This window comes from Rhodnius prolixus, unplaced genomic scaffold (assembly GCF_049639745.1).
Source record: "Rhodnius prolixus isolate KJV_2025 unplaced genomic scaffold, Rpr scaffold_7, whole genome shotgun sequence".
NCBI classification, from domain to species: domain Eukaryota; kingdom Metazoa; phylum Arthropoda; class Insecta; order Hemiptera; family Reduviidae; genus Rhodnius; species Rhodnius prolixus.
Window position 1 is genome coordinate 36,752,727 of NW_027411582.1, and position 18,411 is coordinate 36,771,137.

At 31.0% G+C, this 18,411-nt stretch overlaps 2 protein-coding genes across 15 annotated transcripts in view; both read right to left on the reverse strand.

Annotated features, from left to right (window-relative positions):
• The window catches only part of mio (GATOR complex protein mio), a 33,706-nt gene extending 16,526 nt beyond the window's left edge, over positions 1–17,180 (reverse strand). For 4 of the 5 annotated variants that reach the window (XM_074115252.1, XM_074115251.1, XM_074115250.1 and 1 more), the window contains exons 1-16: positions 9,951–10,200; positions 9,647–9,844; positions 9,290–9,541; positions 9,022–9,214; positions 8,680–8,864; positions 8,373–8,557; positions 7,447–7,583; positions 7,247–7,360; positions 6,551–6,648; positions 5,632–5,739; positions 5,391–5,521; positions 5,156–5,294; positions 4,521–4,659; positions 3,898–4,105; positions 3,599–3,795; positions 1,773–2,593 (exon numbers count right to left, since the gene is read on the reverse strand). In XM_074115252.1, the coding sequence (XP_073971353.1) occupies positions 2,500–2,593; positions 3,599–3,795; positions 3,898–4,105; positions 4,521–4,659; positions 5,156–5,294; positions 5,391–5,521; positions 5,632–5,739; positions 6,551–6,648; positions 7,247–7,360; positions 7,447–7,583; positions 8,373–8,557; positions 8,680–8,864; positions 9,022–9,214; positions 9,290–9,541; positions 9,647–9,844; positions 9,951–10,074 (2,502 nt within the window). In that variant the 5' untranslated portion in view covers positions 10,075–10,200 and the 3' untranslated portion in view covers positions 1,773–2,499. Of the gene's footprint in view, positions 1–1,772; positions 2,594–3,598; positions 3,796–3,897; positions 4,106–4,520; positions 4,660–5,155; positions 5,295–5,390; positions 5,522–5,631; positions 5,740–6,550; positions 6,649–7,246; positions 7,361–7,446; positions 7,584–8,372; positions 8,558–8,679; positions 8,865–9,021; positions 9,215–9,289; positions 9,542–9,646; positions 9,845–9,950; positions 10,201–17,040 lie in introns of those variants that run through there. The other variant, XM_074115254.1, reaches the window with a different exon arrangement.
• Hecw (Hecw ubiquitin protein ligase) overlaps positions 10,418–18,411 on the reverse strand; it is a 204,406-nt gene continuing 196,412 nt past the window's right edge. For all 10 annotated transcript variants that reach the window (XM_074115243.1, XM_074115239.1, XM_074115242.1 and 7 more), the window contains one exon: positions 10,418–17,303. In XM_074115243.1, the coding sequence (XP_073971344.1) occupies positions 17,192–17,303 (112 nt within the window). In that variant the 3' untranslated portion in view covers positions 10,418–17,191. The remainder of the gene's footprint in view (positions 17,304–18,411) is intronic.

Consider the following 18,411-nt stretch of genomic DNA (forward strand, 5'->3'; position numbering starts at 1 on the left):
ATCATACAATGTTAAAGACTTCATTAATAATATAATTAAGTTTTTTTTTGTGAGTGTTAGATTAAAGTCTTATTGACTCTTGTTTAGCTTTTATATTTGGAGAGCAAAACTGACTCTACTTATAGTGAGATAAAATTATTTTGTTATGTAAATAAATATGTATATAGAAAATGATTTTTCTTTTTTTAATTTGAGCAAATTCAAAGGAAATCCCATTTATTAAGCTCAAATTTCCATGAACATTATTTAAAATTTATATTAACTGAATGCCTGGTACAGACACAAAAGCGATGAATAAAAATCCGTTACTACAATGACTATCCGTTACTACGTGACTTCAATAATACACTTTTGAAGTTTATCTACAGTAAAATTATCATCAGTTAAGTCCTACAAAAAAACGCAAGGCTTATTATAAAAAATAAATTTTCAACTTTTCCCGTTTGCAATGACAGGACCCATTTTGAAATATTTTTTTTAACTACATGGTAAAACAAAAGTGGGATTGTTAATAGTTAAAGATCGTTGTATTAAAATACAATCTTTTCTTACAATATCAGACCTTAATTAAAAATATGAATAAAAGTTCATTAAAAAAATTATCAAGTACATACTAAATTTTACGTTTACTTTGATTCTGAAAGTATGTAGTTCTAATCAGGTCCAGTACGTATCCCCTCGGAGACTCCTTCAAAGAATAAAATTCTGTTTTTTCCTTAATTTTCAGAAAACAATGGACAGTTTTGAACAAATTTTGGACTGCACTTCATGTCTAGTTACCTACTACAATACAGGCCGACAGTAGATAGCAGGATGGAACTGTTATCACGTCTTGCCACAGCTTACTGTAATGTGTAGGTTATAATCTAAAGGTTAGTCTTGTCAACAGAAAATTATACGAAACATGATACATTTTAATCGCTGCTTTGCGTAAAATTTTATTATTTATAAATAAATAAATTTTAAAATAGCAGTTTGAAAAAACATTATTTTTTTGCCGTTACGTGATAGCTCTTTCTTCATGTGTTTTGGGCTAACACCGTAAAAAAAACAAGTTAAATTAACATTTAAAATCCTTTTAATACAAATATCCAAGTAATTTTACAACTCACTGCTGTGTATTCTTGACGATATTGCTCTACTTACGAGTCTCCACAATATGATGTCCATGCAAGTAGATCCAAACTGCTGTATATACTCTAGAACCCTGCTTTAATTGAACTATGAAATGACCAATTTGAAGCAATGACCTTTACAGTAAGAAGACCACACATACCTCAGTAAACCCAAATAGCCACAATATACATACCAAAAAAAGTAGTCAGAAAATTACGTAAAATATCTAGGGCTATATTTAGACCTGAAACCATCACGTCAAAAAACAGCAAAAACATAGGACGTGCCTGTCCGTACCCTCTTTCAAAATCCAAGAGTTATGATGATGTAGCTAAACATTAAACTCCACATATTTTACAATACCCTGAAGAAGGGAATAAATTTACCAAAACGTTGGTATGAGGAAAGAAATTCGTTTGTGAATTTATTGACTGCACCTCAATAAACCCAAAAATCGTTAAAACGCAGTTTTACTTACCAACTTCCATAAAACGTAACATTTCATGTAATCAAGCCAATGTATTGTGCAATTAATTTAATTCGTAAAACCTTGAAGATAAACTAGTCATTAGGTCGCAAGCTTGGCAGAGATAATTAAAAAATCTAGCAAAGGATATATTCTTTAAACACAAATAATTTAAAAAATATCAAATTACCAAAATATAAGCTGCAAATCGAAACAGGTTTGATCAAAACTTTTATCTTTAACCTTGGTTCCACATTTTGTCTGAGAATGCTTTTTCTTCCAACCTCTTGTTGAAGCAAAAACTCTTGCAGATGAGACTATAAATATATATTTTGGTTTGCAGATTGAAATTGATCATTCAAATATGTATCATTCAATGATTAACTCAGATATGAAATTTGAAAATCCCGAAGAAAATAGAATTTCAAGAAAAAATATGAAATTTATTATAAAATGAAAATTCTTTGGTAAAATAATAATTTCTTCATACAACTAATGTCTGTACATTTTTTATACACTTATAAAGGTATTAAATGAATACGTATCACATTTATGTGCAACACAAATACAGAACATCTAGCAGTACTAGTAAATTTTTGGGGAAAGGAATCGTCTTGAAACACTGTTCTTAATTTCTCTTTTGGCAAAGAAAATAGTAATTATTATTATTTTTTAAAATTAAGGCGAGTCTTTGGCACTTCGGTAGTCTCAGTTCACTGTCGACTTCTGGAAACTGTGAATTGTAGAGGTACCTTTTTAAGAGGAAACCTAGAAGTCGCAAGCTAGACTCAAATTCCTTGGTGTTCGAAGTCTAGTGTACAAGCACACAGCTAAACCCTTACCTATGTAATGGTAATTTAAGTGACCACCTAGTATATTTACATATAAGTACAAGTCATTGTGGATTTCCGCTCTTACTAAGTTACAGAACTAACTGATGGAATATTACTGGGTGCATCTAGCGAGAAGCATTTACAGGTGCAAGCAGTGACTGGGCATTCTTGATGTTCTCTGTAATCATTCATAAAAGTAATTGTTATTAAAATATCACGTACACAGAATGAATTTATTAATAAACATGAAGGTAAACTCAGGATGTGCAAATCCCTGATGTAATATACATCAATTACATATTATTTAAAATCCTATAATTAGTTTTCATAATAATGATGAACTCATTCAAAGATTCAATATAAGAAAGCATTTTCTAGGATTATTATAATTATTTATGTAGAGCAACGCAGTATTCGTTCGTACAATTCAATCTGACAAGACAAGATGGATGGTATAAAGCAGTAGGCGAGCTCCAAGATTCAATACTGAGCTTTTTTTTTGTTCGATTCAGTAACAGACTTAATTATGAAAGACTTTGAATAGGAAAATAGCAACGTGGAGAATATAATCTTTTTATGGCAGAGGATATGATCATCCTCTGCGAACACAAAGAGGAAACTGTAGGTATATTTGGAAATGTGCTGGAAAAGCAGGGTATGAGAATACATAAAAATATCTCGTAGGAAATATTCTCAATAACTGTGACAATATTCTGAAAATTCTCACTTATGGACGCCATTTTCTATAACTTCCTCTTTAGGCCGACGAACCGGAACTGTATGGCCCTACTGCCAAAAATAATAATTTATAAACCACATCCAATTTAATATCCTTCGTCATATTACTAACTCCACATTCCATATATCCAACCTTATCCTAGACACAAATCTCAATGTTCTTATCCCTGGTCCAAACTATTCACTGTACAGATTGCATTTTAAGCTCCTATCTCACTCAAATCCTTTACCCTAAGCCCTCGCCTCTGAAACTCCCTCTCCGGAAACCCTTTAAACTCCTAATGGCAATCATCCACCAATTACCCAATCACCGTTAAAGAAATCACGAGAGCACCAATAACTGGAGTTGAAAAGTAATAAAACAGTTCATAGCTGGGTGAATTTAATTCCTATTAAAGATCAGTGAATTTTGTTCACTTTAAATGACAAAATAATAAATATTTACTTGAACCACTGAGTGATATGCATCGCGTGGCCTCCATGTCGACAAGTTTGACACCATGTGTACCATAAATCAAAAGGATTGATTCTGACTGTTGGCTGATTTACATTTTCCGGTTGATAACAGGAAGCAGTGCCCATGTGGATTAAACAAATGGCACACCTGGGTTGTGGTTTACGACAATTTGGGCAACATGACATCTGTAATTGGTACACAGTAGATAACATACGACTGCTACATAGTAGATTAATAATAAATAACGGAAAACCTTTAAATTAAAATATAATCACAAAACTAACTACCTTATTCTGATTAGAAGATCCAGTAAATCTTGGATATGATGCTTTAGTACGAGACATAATCTGGCTATGAGCGGATGTACTTTTACCACAGAAATTACAATTTACATAAACTTGTTGTTCTGGTTTTGTGGAAGAACGGCTGTTGTACCAGATATCAAATTGAGAACGTTGTGACCACATTCTCCAAATGTCTAACAATTCTCTGTAACTGAATTTCAATAAAAAAAATTAAGATTTGAAATTTTATCAAATTTGAAAAAGTGGAAAGATTATTAAATTAACTTCTGTAACTGTCAACAGACTCAAATTTCTTTTAATACAATTCCCAAGGTTTCTAACTCATTAGTTTCGAAACAAATTATAACTAATATTGCTTCTAACTAATATTATAAAGTTTGTAAAAACAAATATTACACTTAAATGACAATTTAGATTCATAGATTTAGAGTAAAGCGAACCCCCTTCAAAACATCTCTAAAAATAATTTTCTTCGGAAAGAAAATTGAAATAAAAGTTACATGTAAACTGTATACTAAATTTAATTAAGATACAATAATACTGTTTTCCACTACTTTGGGCCTTACAGTTTACCAGTTAAAGTCAAATTTTAAATCAAGACTTACGAATTAATCCAATATTGAGTTCTATCGTGTTCAAGCAATGTAGGAGAGAACCCTCTCATTGCTAAAGCGCTGACACTTTGAACATCGCCAGTATTATCAAGATAATGTTGCAGTAATGAAATAGTCTGCGTGCTCATGCCTGAAAAAAAAAATATAATATTTCAATCTAACTAATACAATTTTCAAATTCAAATATCATGGTTGCGGATATTCAATGTACGAATGACGACAAGTATTTGTAACGCATACTGATACTGATTTTCCGCATAAATGTGACTCTTATGAACTGCAAATTTAATACAAGAGAGAAGATTGTCTTCAGTTCGGTATCAGTAATTTGGACAAATCCAAAATAGAATGAAACTATTTTGAGAAATGCCTAAAAGTTGAAATCAAGCAAAAATTTTAAAATAGTTACTCTAAATTGCCTGAGTTATAATAGAAAATATTTCGTAAATCTGCAGTTATTTTCTATGAACGCCAAATGTTTCAACAACCCCCTATGAGTTTAATCATCAGAAGATAGTTTCTCTAGTTACAAATGAATTAAATTTTAAATATATTTTTCATAGAATTTCAAAAAAAAATCTACATGGACTTCGTCAATTTATTTATCAAACAAAGAAATCACAAACCTGTTAACAGTACTGCAGATAAATTTCCTTCCTGAACTAGACTATCCGTAAGCTGTGTTATAAATTCTGCCAATTTTGTATCTGATAGATACGTTAAAGCAAAACCAACTCTATCGGCAACAGCCATTTCTTGCTCATGCTAAACAAGAATTTTTTTGGGGAAAAAAAAATAAAATGAATTTCTATATTGATCAAACATAGTTATTGATAATTGAGTGATTAACATGTAACTTACCACAACTAAATCATAATTTTCAGAATCTGAAGTTAAAAAAGCAAATACTGCACGTAAATAAGGATCTGTCAATTTCATTCGAGAAACCATACAAGATTCTCTCCAAATACTATTTTTATCATCGTTAAAACCTATAAATTATGCAAAATTGTTTTACATTACACAGTAAAAAATTAACCTGAAAAAAAGTAATATTTTTTATTGTGAGAATTTTATAGAAAAATCAAATAAGTCAAATTACCTGATAGCGCCATTGCTAATGTGTTGTACTCAGTTTTTGCTAATAGTTTTATAGCCAACTTTAATTGTAAACTAAACACGGCAAGTGCAGCAGCTTTTGTTGTGAATCCTGTAATTATATCGATAATCCTGTAATTATCGATTTACCTTCATGACATAGCTACAACTGCTACTTTAAGTATTTTAACAACATTTGAATTTAAATGATTTACAACGTTGATTGTCCCGCAATAGAATATTTATTTTTTCTATTCTGAATTTCTTGTTTGGGATGAAATTGAAAAAAAAAATTTAACAGTAAATTTCTCATAGCCTCTTATCATCTATCTCTTTGATGGTTTTCAGTCTTAACTCGAAAGTTAGTAGAGGACATTCAATTACGGGTACTACTGGTGAGAGGGTAGGGACACTTCCCTTTAAAATGTCTTTTTGGTGTTGTTTTGAAGTAATTCCGAGTTTAAACGACAATAAGTCAATCAGAAGTACTACTTCATAGAATTAATTTTTCAACTTTTTTTGTATACTATACTTTGCTTGAAGAAGAACTTGTAAATTTCAAAATATTATACCTCATATTCAGTCCGCAGTGACTTAATCCGTTTTAGCACGTATGTAGTAGTAAACAAGCGTAGTACCAGACGGAAACATAAATAAAATCAAAATAACTACACCAATCTTATTAATTTAACTCTGATGATGGATGAAAATCAAAAAGCTATACAATAAACATACGTGCTCGACGTATAAAATATTATGTATGACAATTACGTCAGGAGAAGTGATTAACACTTCGAAAACTAACAACAAAAATGAATAGTTCAAAAACTAGATGGATCTTTTTATAAAGAAACATAACGAAAAGTCTGTTCATGAATAAAAATAAATAGGAACATTTTCTCGAATAGCTTCTTTAAATTTACCTTGAGATTCAAGCTGCTCCATTGTCAACTGAAGGGTAATTGGATCATGTACAAATTTCCAGTTACAAAGATACAGAGCCTTATCTCTTACCTCGCTTCTAAAAACATAATTTCATACATATAGTCTTTTAACCAATAGTCTTATATATAGTAGAATACTGTTCATCTTTTTTGGACTGTTTCATTACTGCAAAGGAGTAAAAGATTATTTCCTATTTTAGACTTAATTTTTTATATATTTGCCACCAAGCTTTCGCCTTAGGGTTTAGGTCTTCATCAGGGCTGTGGAACATACTTTTTTACAGAAGCAAATCACAATGTACATTAATAATTTGATAAAAAAAAAAATAGTTTAAAAACAATTATTCAACTTATAACATTATGCGTAAGTAATCATTATTAACAATGTACAACAAATTATAATTGTTAAGTGTAAAGTAAATAATTTTTGCCAACTATTTCTAGAATCAAATCGATGTACATTGCAATCTGTAATCAGTAAATGTTTAGTTGATTATGAAGACCTATGATGAAGAATGATTCAAGCCCTGAAGATGTTATGATCTAAGACCCTAAGTCGAAAGCTTGGCCAAAAAAATATGAGTCAAATTGGCAATAATGTTACCCTTCTATCTTTAATGTACATCATATATGGTACATTTTCAATCTAATTAAAGGTTACAACAATCGTATTACCTGAAAATTTTAACCGAAGCTGAATTATTCAATCCTGGCCAGGTTAAATAAAATAATTCCGACTTTACTGCTATAGCATTGGGAGCATTTACTTTATCCATCCCTAAGACAGACCTAAGAACAATGCAAACCAAGCAAATGTTGAAAATTATGATAACACAAACCGGAGAACATAAGATTAAAATAACCAAAATACTGACTTAATGCCAGGATGCAATTTATTTGGAGATGAAGTCAGTGTTCCATCGTTAACCAAATCCTTACTCTGATCCAACCAATACCAAATATCTTTTAGATCTTCATCGTCAACTAAAACAGCATTATCTTTCAATTCTGTCTGAAACAATAAGATGGCTAAAATTATTTTTCTTTGACTGCTCCTAAATTGAAGTATTGAGATAGCTAAAAAATATTTTTAATTGGAAATACATGTTTAGAGAATTTGTGATTAGTATAAAGCTCAAGTTTGATATTTTATCTTCTTCGATCATAACTGATGCTATTCGAGATGGGTACTGTAAGGCACAGAACTAAGGCCACGAATGGGCCCCAATCTTATCCTATAGAAAACTTAATTATCGTCAAATTCTCACATCCAATATTAAGTCTTTCAAATCCATCTCAGACAAGTTTATAAAGTTTAGATCTTATTTATATTCCTCCAAAGATCCCCTATCAGCATTGTACAAAGCGTGGACATTTATAGAGGATGACACTCATGTCTAAAAAATTGTCTTGATGTTGAACAAATGGCAAGCCATTGGTGCAAGTCTGGTAATCAGTGCCACTGTTTGTGTCTTTCCTACTCCACTTGATAATCTCTAGGTAATACTTAGGCTTATCATTCTGAATAAATCTTTTCAAAAGAGTTAAGTTGGATTCATTTCAGTAGGAGTTTCTTTTCCATTTCTTATAGTCACATGTCTTAATTGTATGATTATGATACCTCCATGGGCAATATAGGCCCTTGGTTTAAGAAATACTTAGAAAAACCTACCTTCGCTAACTCATCTGCCATTTCGTTAATCTGGATTCATTGATGCACTTTCTTTTTTTAAATAAAAAGGCCCCAATTATTACTTTAACATGAAGTACAACTATTGGACAAATTAATCTTACGACTTGCCTTCAATCCATAACCCTGTAGAGCCCTTCTTCTCATAATTCTAGAAATATCACCAAGTTCTTCGTATATAGGATTTGATTCATTAATTATTTTCAAATCTCTCTGTCCGTATGTCCACACAACCTCACATGTTTGTGACCAGTTTAAAGTCATTCTTTCGCATACGTAATAATCACAAAGAACACCTGTAATAGCAGGAAGTTTAAAAATAAAAATAAAAAAGTTTTTATAGAAGATTAATTTTGCGTTCAAATAGTTCGTCAAAATAATAATAGCATACACATGCACATATTAAAAAGTTTACTACCTGCAAGCGAAATGGCAAGAAGTCGACTTTCACGTTTTGGATGCCAGGAAAATGAAGTAATTTGATTGGATAAAGTAGTTTTTACGCTTCTTTCTAAGATTGAATGGTCCATATCATCCATTAATTGAATGTCATGTAAATGTAATGATCTACTATCTTTATGTAACGAACCCAGTAGATTTTTCCTAACAATTTTTGTACATATTAATTCATAATATAAAAGCTCAAACTCAAAAAATTTTCACTACAACAAATATTACAATTTTGTTGCGGGTTTTCCGCGACTTCGTTTTTGTTTTTTTTAAATGAGTTTTTCACATATACATATATTTAAAATTATACCTTGTTGGGCACCAAGAGATCTTTATTACAGGTTTCGCCTGGGGTAATGTCAAAACCGGTTTATCTAAACTTCTGATGTCCCAAATTGCAATTTGATTTTCAACGTAGCTGGCAAAGAGATAGCTAGATCGAGGCGGCCCGGTGACTCCAAATACTGCTTTTGTTTGTGATGAATTAATGGCTCTGGTTGGATCTAAACCATACAGTTTTATTTCAAAAATTGTTTTTTCACTAAATTCTACCTTAAATCATTATAAATGATCTATACCTCTAAGATCGTACATTTTTAGCTGTTTACTATTTACACCAACAACTAGGCACCTATTATGTAACCAACAAATAGAATTAGCAGTATCTGAAAGTCCTAATTCAGCAACAGGTGAAGCAATAGGCTGTCGAGATCCTACATCCCAGACATGTACACAATGATCGTTTCTATATCGATCCAGGCCACAAGCTAATAACTGTTCTGGGCTTGGACTCCAAGCCACCGCATTGCATGGACGGGCATGCTTTGGATCTGGACAAATAAAATAACATCGATGATGTAGTATAAACACAAACAATTATGTCTCTAAAATAAACCATACACAGGTAACAATATAATTAGCCACATTATACTTACTAAATTCTAAACCCGTAAGACCAAGTGAATCGTATTTAGTGGGACCAAAAGTTACCAAAGTAACTTTACCATTTGCCTGGCCAACTGCTAACAAAGTATCCATTTCATCATTAGGATAAATATCTACACATTTTGCGTAATGATAACCTGAATTTGAAGCTAGCAGATAAGCGACAGTGGTGTCGGATATATCTACATCTGAAAGTGAGTTTTTGACAGTTACACTTTTAAATGAAATAAATTTTTCAGTTATAATTTTCTTAATTCTTTCTCAAATAAATATATGAATACAAACAAAACCTACATTGGGTACCTTCCTTGATGTCCTGTTTAGGTAATGTTTCATATAAATATATATCAGATCCCCAAGTAATGAATTTATCTGGATTGCATGGAGACCATTGAACTTCTAAACGTCCACTATTCATTTTTCATAGCAGTAAAAATGAGGATTCTATTAGAGTTAACTATAAGTAAACAATTTCCACTGGCTAGCACTACTTCTGATTTGAGATTGAGACAACTACGGCCGTAATAGAATGGTTATGTTAAGTGATGGTTACAAGTTGCATCTAACTTCTGAAGTATCGATTTTTTTTTTAGAACGATTAAATACTACCTTTTTAGGAATCGATTAAGTTTTGAATTTTAACTCCTTACATATCCAATTTTCTTCTAAGGTGATTTAAATTTAAAATATTGGAAAATGGCAATTTCAGGAAAGAGGATATAGAAAGAAAAAGGATGCAATAACCACAAGACAACAATCGATTGTTTTAAATTTTTTGTTTATCTTTTATGATAACACAAACAAAATATACATAAATACATACTTGAATAATGCTAAATAGCAATATATAATTTATTTTCTCCACACGTATACATTCCTTGAGAAATAATAAAATAATAAAAGGAATGTCGATTTATTGAATTTTTAAAAAGCTATCATTATCCAAAATGACTCATTCTGTTATGTTTACTTTTTGTCTAATAAATATTTAACTACAGTGTCATTAATTTGTAATAGAATCAAAATACGGCATAAAACCTAATAAATAACAGCCACACTTTCGATTTCTTTAAAATCAAAAACAACATTTGAGTTAACAAAGATGTGTCGGATTATGGTTTTGTTGTTCAAGTGGCGGATTTCAATTAAATAAATTAATAATTTATTAAATAAACTTAAAATAATTTTCTTTGTTAAGGTAACTTTAAAAAAAATATACAATAAAGTGCTTATAATAAATGACATTGATCTTTTCTTTAAATTTAATTCGATTTTATTACAATAAAGTTCAAATTTGCCATTTTTTTTGATAGGCAAAGATAAACTGGACTTCATTTATTATAATTATTCCAATTTTTAAAAAATGTTTTTCTTTGCAATTTAATCAATGGTTGATTAAACATTTAGATGTTTAAAATGAATGAATTAAGCATTTTATTATTACTTGTTAATATAGTAAATATTAACTGTACATTAAACAAATAAAATTGTTTCTTGAAAAATCAAGTAGACCCCACATGCACACCATTTTTACAAATACTAGAATAAAAGCAAATATATCTCCTAAAATATATACAAAGCAAATATAAATTACAATAAACATTTTCATGACTTTTATTAAAAATGTTTTACTTTAAAAAAAAACCTAGATTTTTGACTAGAACATTTCTTATTTATAAATCAAAATATACAGAAACATAAGGAAATATTACAGTATTTACATAATGGTAAACAATATGAACTAAAAACTAAGAGGAAGTAATAGAAAAACTAAAAAAATAACAGAACAAACCGGAACTGTTCTTCCCAGACTTTTACAAAGCTTCAATCATAGAGAGAATAACTAGCCAAAATCGTACACGTCTTCCAAGACTTCCAAGAAATGAGAAGATTGTGTAATTTTTCTGTAGTAAATACAAGGAGGTTTCTGTCATTGAGGAGAAACAAATTTCAGCTGGCATTACTAGAAAAAGGAGTGGCAAGCTGAGAGAGAATGTTGTATGTGTGAGGAGACTTAGCAATTGCTATAAGAAAAATGCCTTTTTTGATTTCAACAGTGGAGCGAATAGTCTTAAAATAAATCGATCGGTTAGAGACTTCGATTGAGACTGAAACTAGTAAGATTCGATAAAATGTTTCTTATGAGTTTCCTTAGGAGAAGAAGAAGTGATGAGATGAACTTTATCCGTGATTAACAAAAAAACCAGACTTTTCTTTAGTTCAACGGTAGAAACTAGGCTGTCCGTCAGGAGACCGAAAGATTAGAAAAAGTGGAATGAGGCATTTTTCCCATGAAAAATCTAAGGACCGAGTAGAAACTGTCCTTACAAGTAGCTGTACACACTCGGATAGGCAGTAGACAAGAAATATTTCCTGTACAAAAGGAGGACGTGTTTTATGATATCAGTAAACTTCCACTGGGAAAAAAAGGGCTAGAACCTACCTTTTTCCAAGAATAGGCACACTCTATCCCGGGACCAGGACCAGGAAAACTTCTTTAATTCCTGTAGTAATGATGTCCCTAGACAATCGCATCTACACCAAAACACGCGTATACATTCGATAATGTCCGTCAAAGATCGATTGAAGAATACAACTAGCTAGAGATTATGGTAGTATAACTCAAAAACTCGAACAAATTCCTCACATTACACTTAATTTTTTAAGCCACTTTAGCCCAATTTCTAGTAAAGCTCGACAAATATAGGACTTACTTTAATTTTGTAACATATTTCCGCGCCTAAGAATACAATCGATTGCTAAGAAACAAAAAATTGCCGTAAATAAAAAAAAACACTGACCTAAAATTTAACTAAACTATTAAAATGGAAAATACTCAATGCCTCACAAAGTTCTAATAAAAGCTTTCCCACAACAATTTCCACCATAAATAATAAACAAAATTTTTTGTTTGTTTAATTTTTACAAATATTTAATTTACTCTATTTGAAAAATTGTTCATTTTTTTTTTAAGTGGACGTATATCTTCTTTTTTTTTTTTAAGTTTAAACCACCACATAATTTTTATTTTTTCTATGGTTATTATATATTTCCTAAATATATATATTTTTTTATCAAATATATTGTATAAAATCGCTAATATTAACAAATAAATTTATATTATTTTTGGTAGCAAAATGAAGAACTTATACTTTATACAACATGTAATAATAATTAATGGATACAACTGAGCGCCTAACGATTCATTGTTTTAAATTTTTAATTTTTTTATATTGACGATTATTATTATTTTTATCACTTTAATATAATATATTAATTATTCAATTTAATTTAATACATCTTTTTTTTTTAATTGTTTAATATAATAATAAAACATATAACGATAATGTATTGTTTAATAATATACATAAATTTAGACTATGTTGTTAAAATTTAGGTATAAAATTTCAATTTTTTGTTTTAATTTTTTTAAATTTTTATATATAAATTTATTTATTTATTTTTGTAATAAAACATTTATTGTACACATGCACTGTAACGATATCAATATTATATAATAATATATAAAAACAAAACAAACTTTTGTAATGATTTTTTTTTTAAAAATTACATTCTGCAAATATTTACTATATAATTCCTGAGAATGAAATTAACAATAGTAACTATTTATTTATTTTTTTTTATTAAAATAAATAAATCCCAATTTTACCCACTACAAAAGAAAAATGCAATATGGAAGTTTCCTAAAAATGAAAATTAAAATAAAAAAATTTAATGGCTGCAAAAAGCTTGTTTTTTTATTTTTTAAAACATTTTTATTCTTTCTCTTACTGCTGCATTCTCTTTAATAAATAAGAAAATTACTTAACTTGTGGTAAATTTTCATATTTTCACTGGAAATGATTTCCAGTTTTCCGAGAACTTCTAAATCTAAAAATAAGTATATGTAGTAGTTTGCGTGTGACGTGAACAAAAATGATCTCAAAAAAATTGCAGAAAAGTGAAACTTTAAATTTTTTTTATCATTTATTGCTTCCGGCAGGACCCCCCCCCCCCGCGCGGGCAGTAACTTACCGATTAATATCCATCAACCGGAAATACTATTAACAAAAAAAAAAAGAGAAATTAACGCAAGATTTTTCTGGAAAAAGTGGTTTCAAGTTATCTTGAAAGCTTTTTTTTTGTTATTGACCACAAACGTTGGTACTGTCATGGTGGTGGTGGTGGTGGTGTACGATGACAGAAACTCCATTAAGGGATCTTCTACGAGATAAGGGTGGCTGGCTTAAAGCTTAATCCTCTAAAGAACCATTTAACCGGAAGTATTACGTTAATATAAATGTAAATAACTTTGATTTATGTCATTTTTTTGTAGGAAAAATTCTTTGTACAGGTAGTCCTCGACTTACGACGTTGATCCGTTCTTACGCGGCATCGTAAACCGTATTTTTTCGATGTAAGTCGGAACATACGAAAACTGTACCATATACAGTACAGTACAGTACTGTATTACCATAATAATAGTATGGTACTGTAAGCACTTAGCCTATCCTAACACAGTACTCTACATAATTATCAAAAAACACATATAAAATACTGTGTACAGTTTGTTTAATAATGAAATGAAACAGTAATAAAAAAAATAGTAGTGTACTATATATTAAAAATTTCATACTACCGTACCAGTACTGCTCACCAAAACACGTACAGTAGTTCGCGGGTTTTTCATAGTACTGTACCAGTACTGCTCACCAAAACACGTACAGTAGTTCGCGGGTTTTTCATAGTACTGTACCAGTACTGCACACCAAAACACGTACAGTAGTTCGCGAGTTTTTCATAGTACTGTACCAGTACTGCACACCAAAACACGTACAGTAGTTCGCGAGTTTTTCATAGTACTGTACCAGTACTGCTCACCAAAACACGTACAGTAGTTCGCGGGTTTTTCACAGTACTGTACCAGTACTGCACACCAAAACACGTACAGTAGTTCGCGGGTTTTTCATAGTACTGTACCAGTACTGCTCACCAAAACACGTACAGTAGTTCGCGAGTTTTTCATAGTACTGTACCAGTACTGCTCACCAAAACACGTACAGTAGTTCGCGGGTTTTTCATAGTACTGTACCAGTACTGCTCACCAAAACACGTACAGTAGTTCGCGGGTTTTTCATAGTACTGTACCAGTACTGCACACCAAAACACGTACAGTAGTTCGCGGGTTTTTCATAGTACTGTACCAGTACTGCACACCAAAACACGTACAGTAGTTCGCGGGTTTTTCATAGTACTGTACCAGTACTGCACACCAAAACACGTACAGTAGTTCGCGAGTTTTTCATAGTACTGTACCAGTACTGCTCATCAAAACACGTACAGTAGTTCGCGGGTTTTTCATAGTACTGTACCAGTACTGCTCACCAAAACACGTACAGTAGTTCGCGGGTTTTTCATAGTACTGTACCAGTACTGCACACCAAAACACGTACAGTAGTTCGCGGGTTTTTCATAGTACTGTACCAGTACTGCTCACCAAAACACGTACAGTAGTTCGCGGGTTTTTCATAGTACTGTACCAGTACTGCACACCAAAACACGTACAGTAGTTCGCGAGTTTTTCATAGTACTGTACCAGTACTGCACACCAAAACACGTACAGTAGTTCGCGGGTTTTTCATAGTACTGTACCAGTACTGCACACCAAAACACGTACAGTAGTTCGCGGGTTTTTCATAGTACTGTACCAGTACTGCACACCAAAACACGTACAGTAGTTCGCGGGTTTTTCATAGTACTGTACCAGTACTGCACACCAAAACACGTACAGTAGTTCGCGGGTTTTTCATAGTACTGTACCAGTACTGCTCACCAAAACACGTACAGTAGTTCGCGGGTTTTTCATAGTACTGTACCAGTACTGCTCACCAAAACACGTACAGTAGTTCGCGGGTTTTTCATAGTACTGTACCAGTACTGCACACCAAAACACGTACAGTAGTTCGCGGGTTTTTCATAGTACTGTACCAGTACTGCACACCAAAACACGTACAGTAGTTCGCGAGTTTTTCATAGTACTGTACCAGTACTGCACACCAAAACACGTACAGTAGTTCGCGGGTTTTTCATAGTACTGTACCAGTACTGCACACCAAAACACGTACAGTAGTTCGCGGGTTTTTCATAGTACTGTACCAGTACTGCACACCAAAACACGTACAGTAGTTCGCGGGTTTTTCATAGTACTGTACCAGTACTGCACATCCAAACAAGTACAGTAGTTCGCTGGCTTTTTCATAGTACTGTACCAGTACTGCACACCAAAACACGTACAGTAGTTCGCGGGTTTTTCATAGTACTGTACCAGTACTGCACACCAAAACAAGTACAGTAGTTCTGGCGGGCTTTTCATAGTACTGTACTGTACAATTCTGGTTCTGTACATGGAAGTCATAACCACGAAACGTCGTAACTCGAGACCATCATAACCCGAGGACTACCTGTATAGCATTTTTGGCGGATTCATCGAAGTTTTTTTTTCCCTCTACAGATGTTATTTCCGGCATAATGTACCGGATGTTATAAAAAAAAAAAAAAATGTAAAGGTAAGAAGCTTGAAAAAAATTATAAGAGGGAAGTTGTGTAGAAGTTCACGAAATATGTATATTTTTTGCTTGAAATCAAGCATGAGTTTAAGAAGCTTGGCAAAGTTTTGCTAAAAACAATAATGCTAATAACCAATTACTGTAACTGAAGTCCCTTAATATAATAATTGAGACAGTCGCAAGTTTTGAAAAACTTTGGGTTTGAGATAGGCAGTAAGAGAGAAATCATATGTGTGTAATATTATTTTAAAGTTACCACTAGATTCAAAATTGATAATTCTTTGCAAGCACAAATTATTACTTTCTTATTTATTTATTTCTTAAAAAAATCAACTACCCTCTAAAATATAGCTCCATAATATATCACAAAAATTTGTTTCAATTTTTTTTATTCCGTTTTTTTCTTTGATGGACATTAGAAAGTGAAACTATTTCAAATAAAATTGAGAACAATATTTTTCTCTTTATTTTTATTTATTTTTGGGGGGAAAAAGTTTCCCCAAAAATCTTTTCAAGTTATTTTATTCTCTTTGACTCTTTATTTTTTTTGGGCTATTTTATTTTGAAGTCCTTAAAAATAAAAATAAAGAAAAAAACAAGAATGTAATAGAAGGACTAGACAATTTTCTTCTCGGATTTTTTTGTCAAAGAAGCGACAATAAATTGTTTAAAAACTAGTAACAACCGTGAGTATTTTTAGTTGTTAAATCGTCAAAAAAAAAAAAAAAATAAAGAAATATTTTAAAACTTGAAAAATTAAAATTTCGCCACATTATAACTCAAAAGAAAATTACAATATAAATTTTTTGTTCTCTTACCAGAAATTTAGAACACAACCAAAAAATGAAGACCACGATGAAGCGATAATGTACAAATGCACAAGAAAAATGTGTTGAAAACGTTTTTTTGGTTTTTTTTAAGGCAATACTGGTGTAACTTATTTTTGTTCTTTTTAAATAGACTCTTTGTCTATTCAATGCCAAATGTATTCGTTTCTTCAACAGCAAGCAATAATTTCTCGTATAAAATCTCCGGCGTAGGATATGGCGGTAGATCCAGACGATTGAAACATGTATGAGCTCTGGTAACAAAATTAAAAAATTAAAAATAAATACATAATAAAAACCCCAAAAAATAGTTATTTATTTAACAAGTGTGGAAAGTAGTACTTTTCCTCACACGAGGCAGGGTTTGCAAGAGCGTGCAAGTGCAAATTGCCGAGTGTGAGGAAAATACTTTACACTCGAGTTAAATATTATATTTTTTCTGCAACCATTAGGGTCATTAACTAAAAAAAAAACTAAACAGGAATCACAAGAATCCATTTTAAATTTCTATAAGGTAACACTATAACCCTTTTAACTGTTATAATTAAAAATATCTAATTATTTATTAAAGTATTATTTTTATTTCTATATTCCTTTCAATTTTTATTTTATTTTTTAATATTCGTTTTTTAATTATTTGAATAAAATAAATTTAAATAAGCTTATTAGAGTTTTACAGAAAATATTTATGTTAATAACAAAACTTCTTATATCAAGGAAGCACAATAAAGTTTTTCCACTCACTAGTGATGATAGTGACACTAATGGGAATTTTTCCCCACTAGTGAGGGAAATTGGGCATTACACAGCTGATTTTAATTGAGTAATGAGAACATTCCTACAGGGTTGCAGAAAAAAATATATTAAATAGACTTTTATATTTGAAATAATTTTTAAAATGAAATGTATGCCAAACAAGTATTTTTTTTTTACATTATATACAGTATAATATCAGGGATGGCGAACCTTTTTGAGACGTGGGTCAAATTTTGTTCATTTTTTTTTTTTAGTACTAGCTCTTGGGTCACTGATGCCCATTTGCACAAGAGATAAGTTTAAACTGAATATTTTGCAAACTAAACATCTTTAAAAAATTCAGTTAGCTTAACGGGTAAAACGGGACGAAAACAAGTGGCTATGGAAGTCTCTTTTTTTACAAACATAACCTGAACAAAAGTGTGTTTTAACTATCTGAAGAAAAATCTAAATGTGGTTATTTGCTTTGGGTTGTCGATTTTTTTTGTAACAAACAAAATATGAGTAAAATTTTATACATTTTATTTGATATTTTGTAAACACTTTTGCTTTATTTCAAATATACTACAAAAACATTTGTCGTCATTTTACAGGTTTAGAACTGTA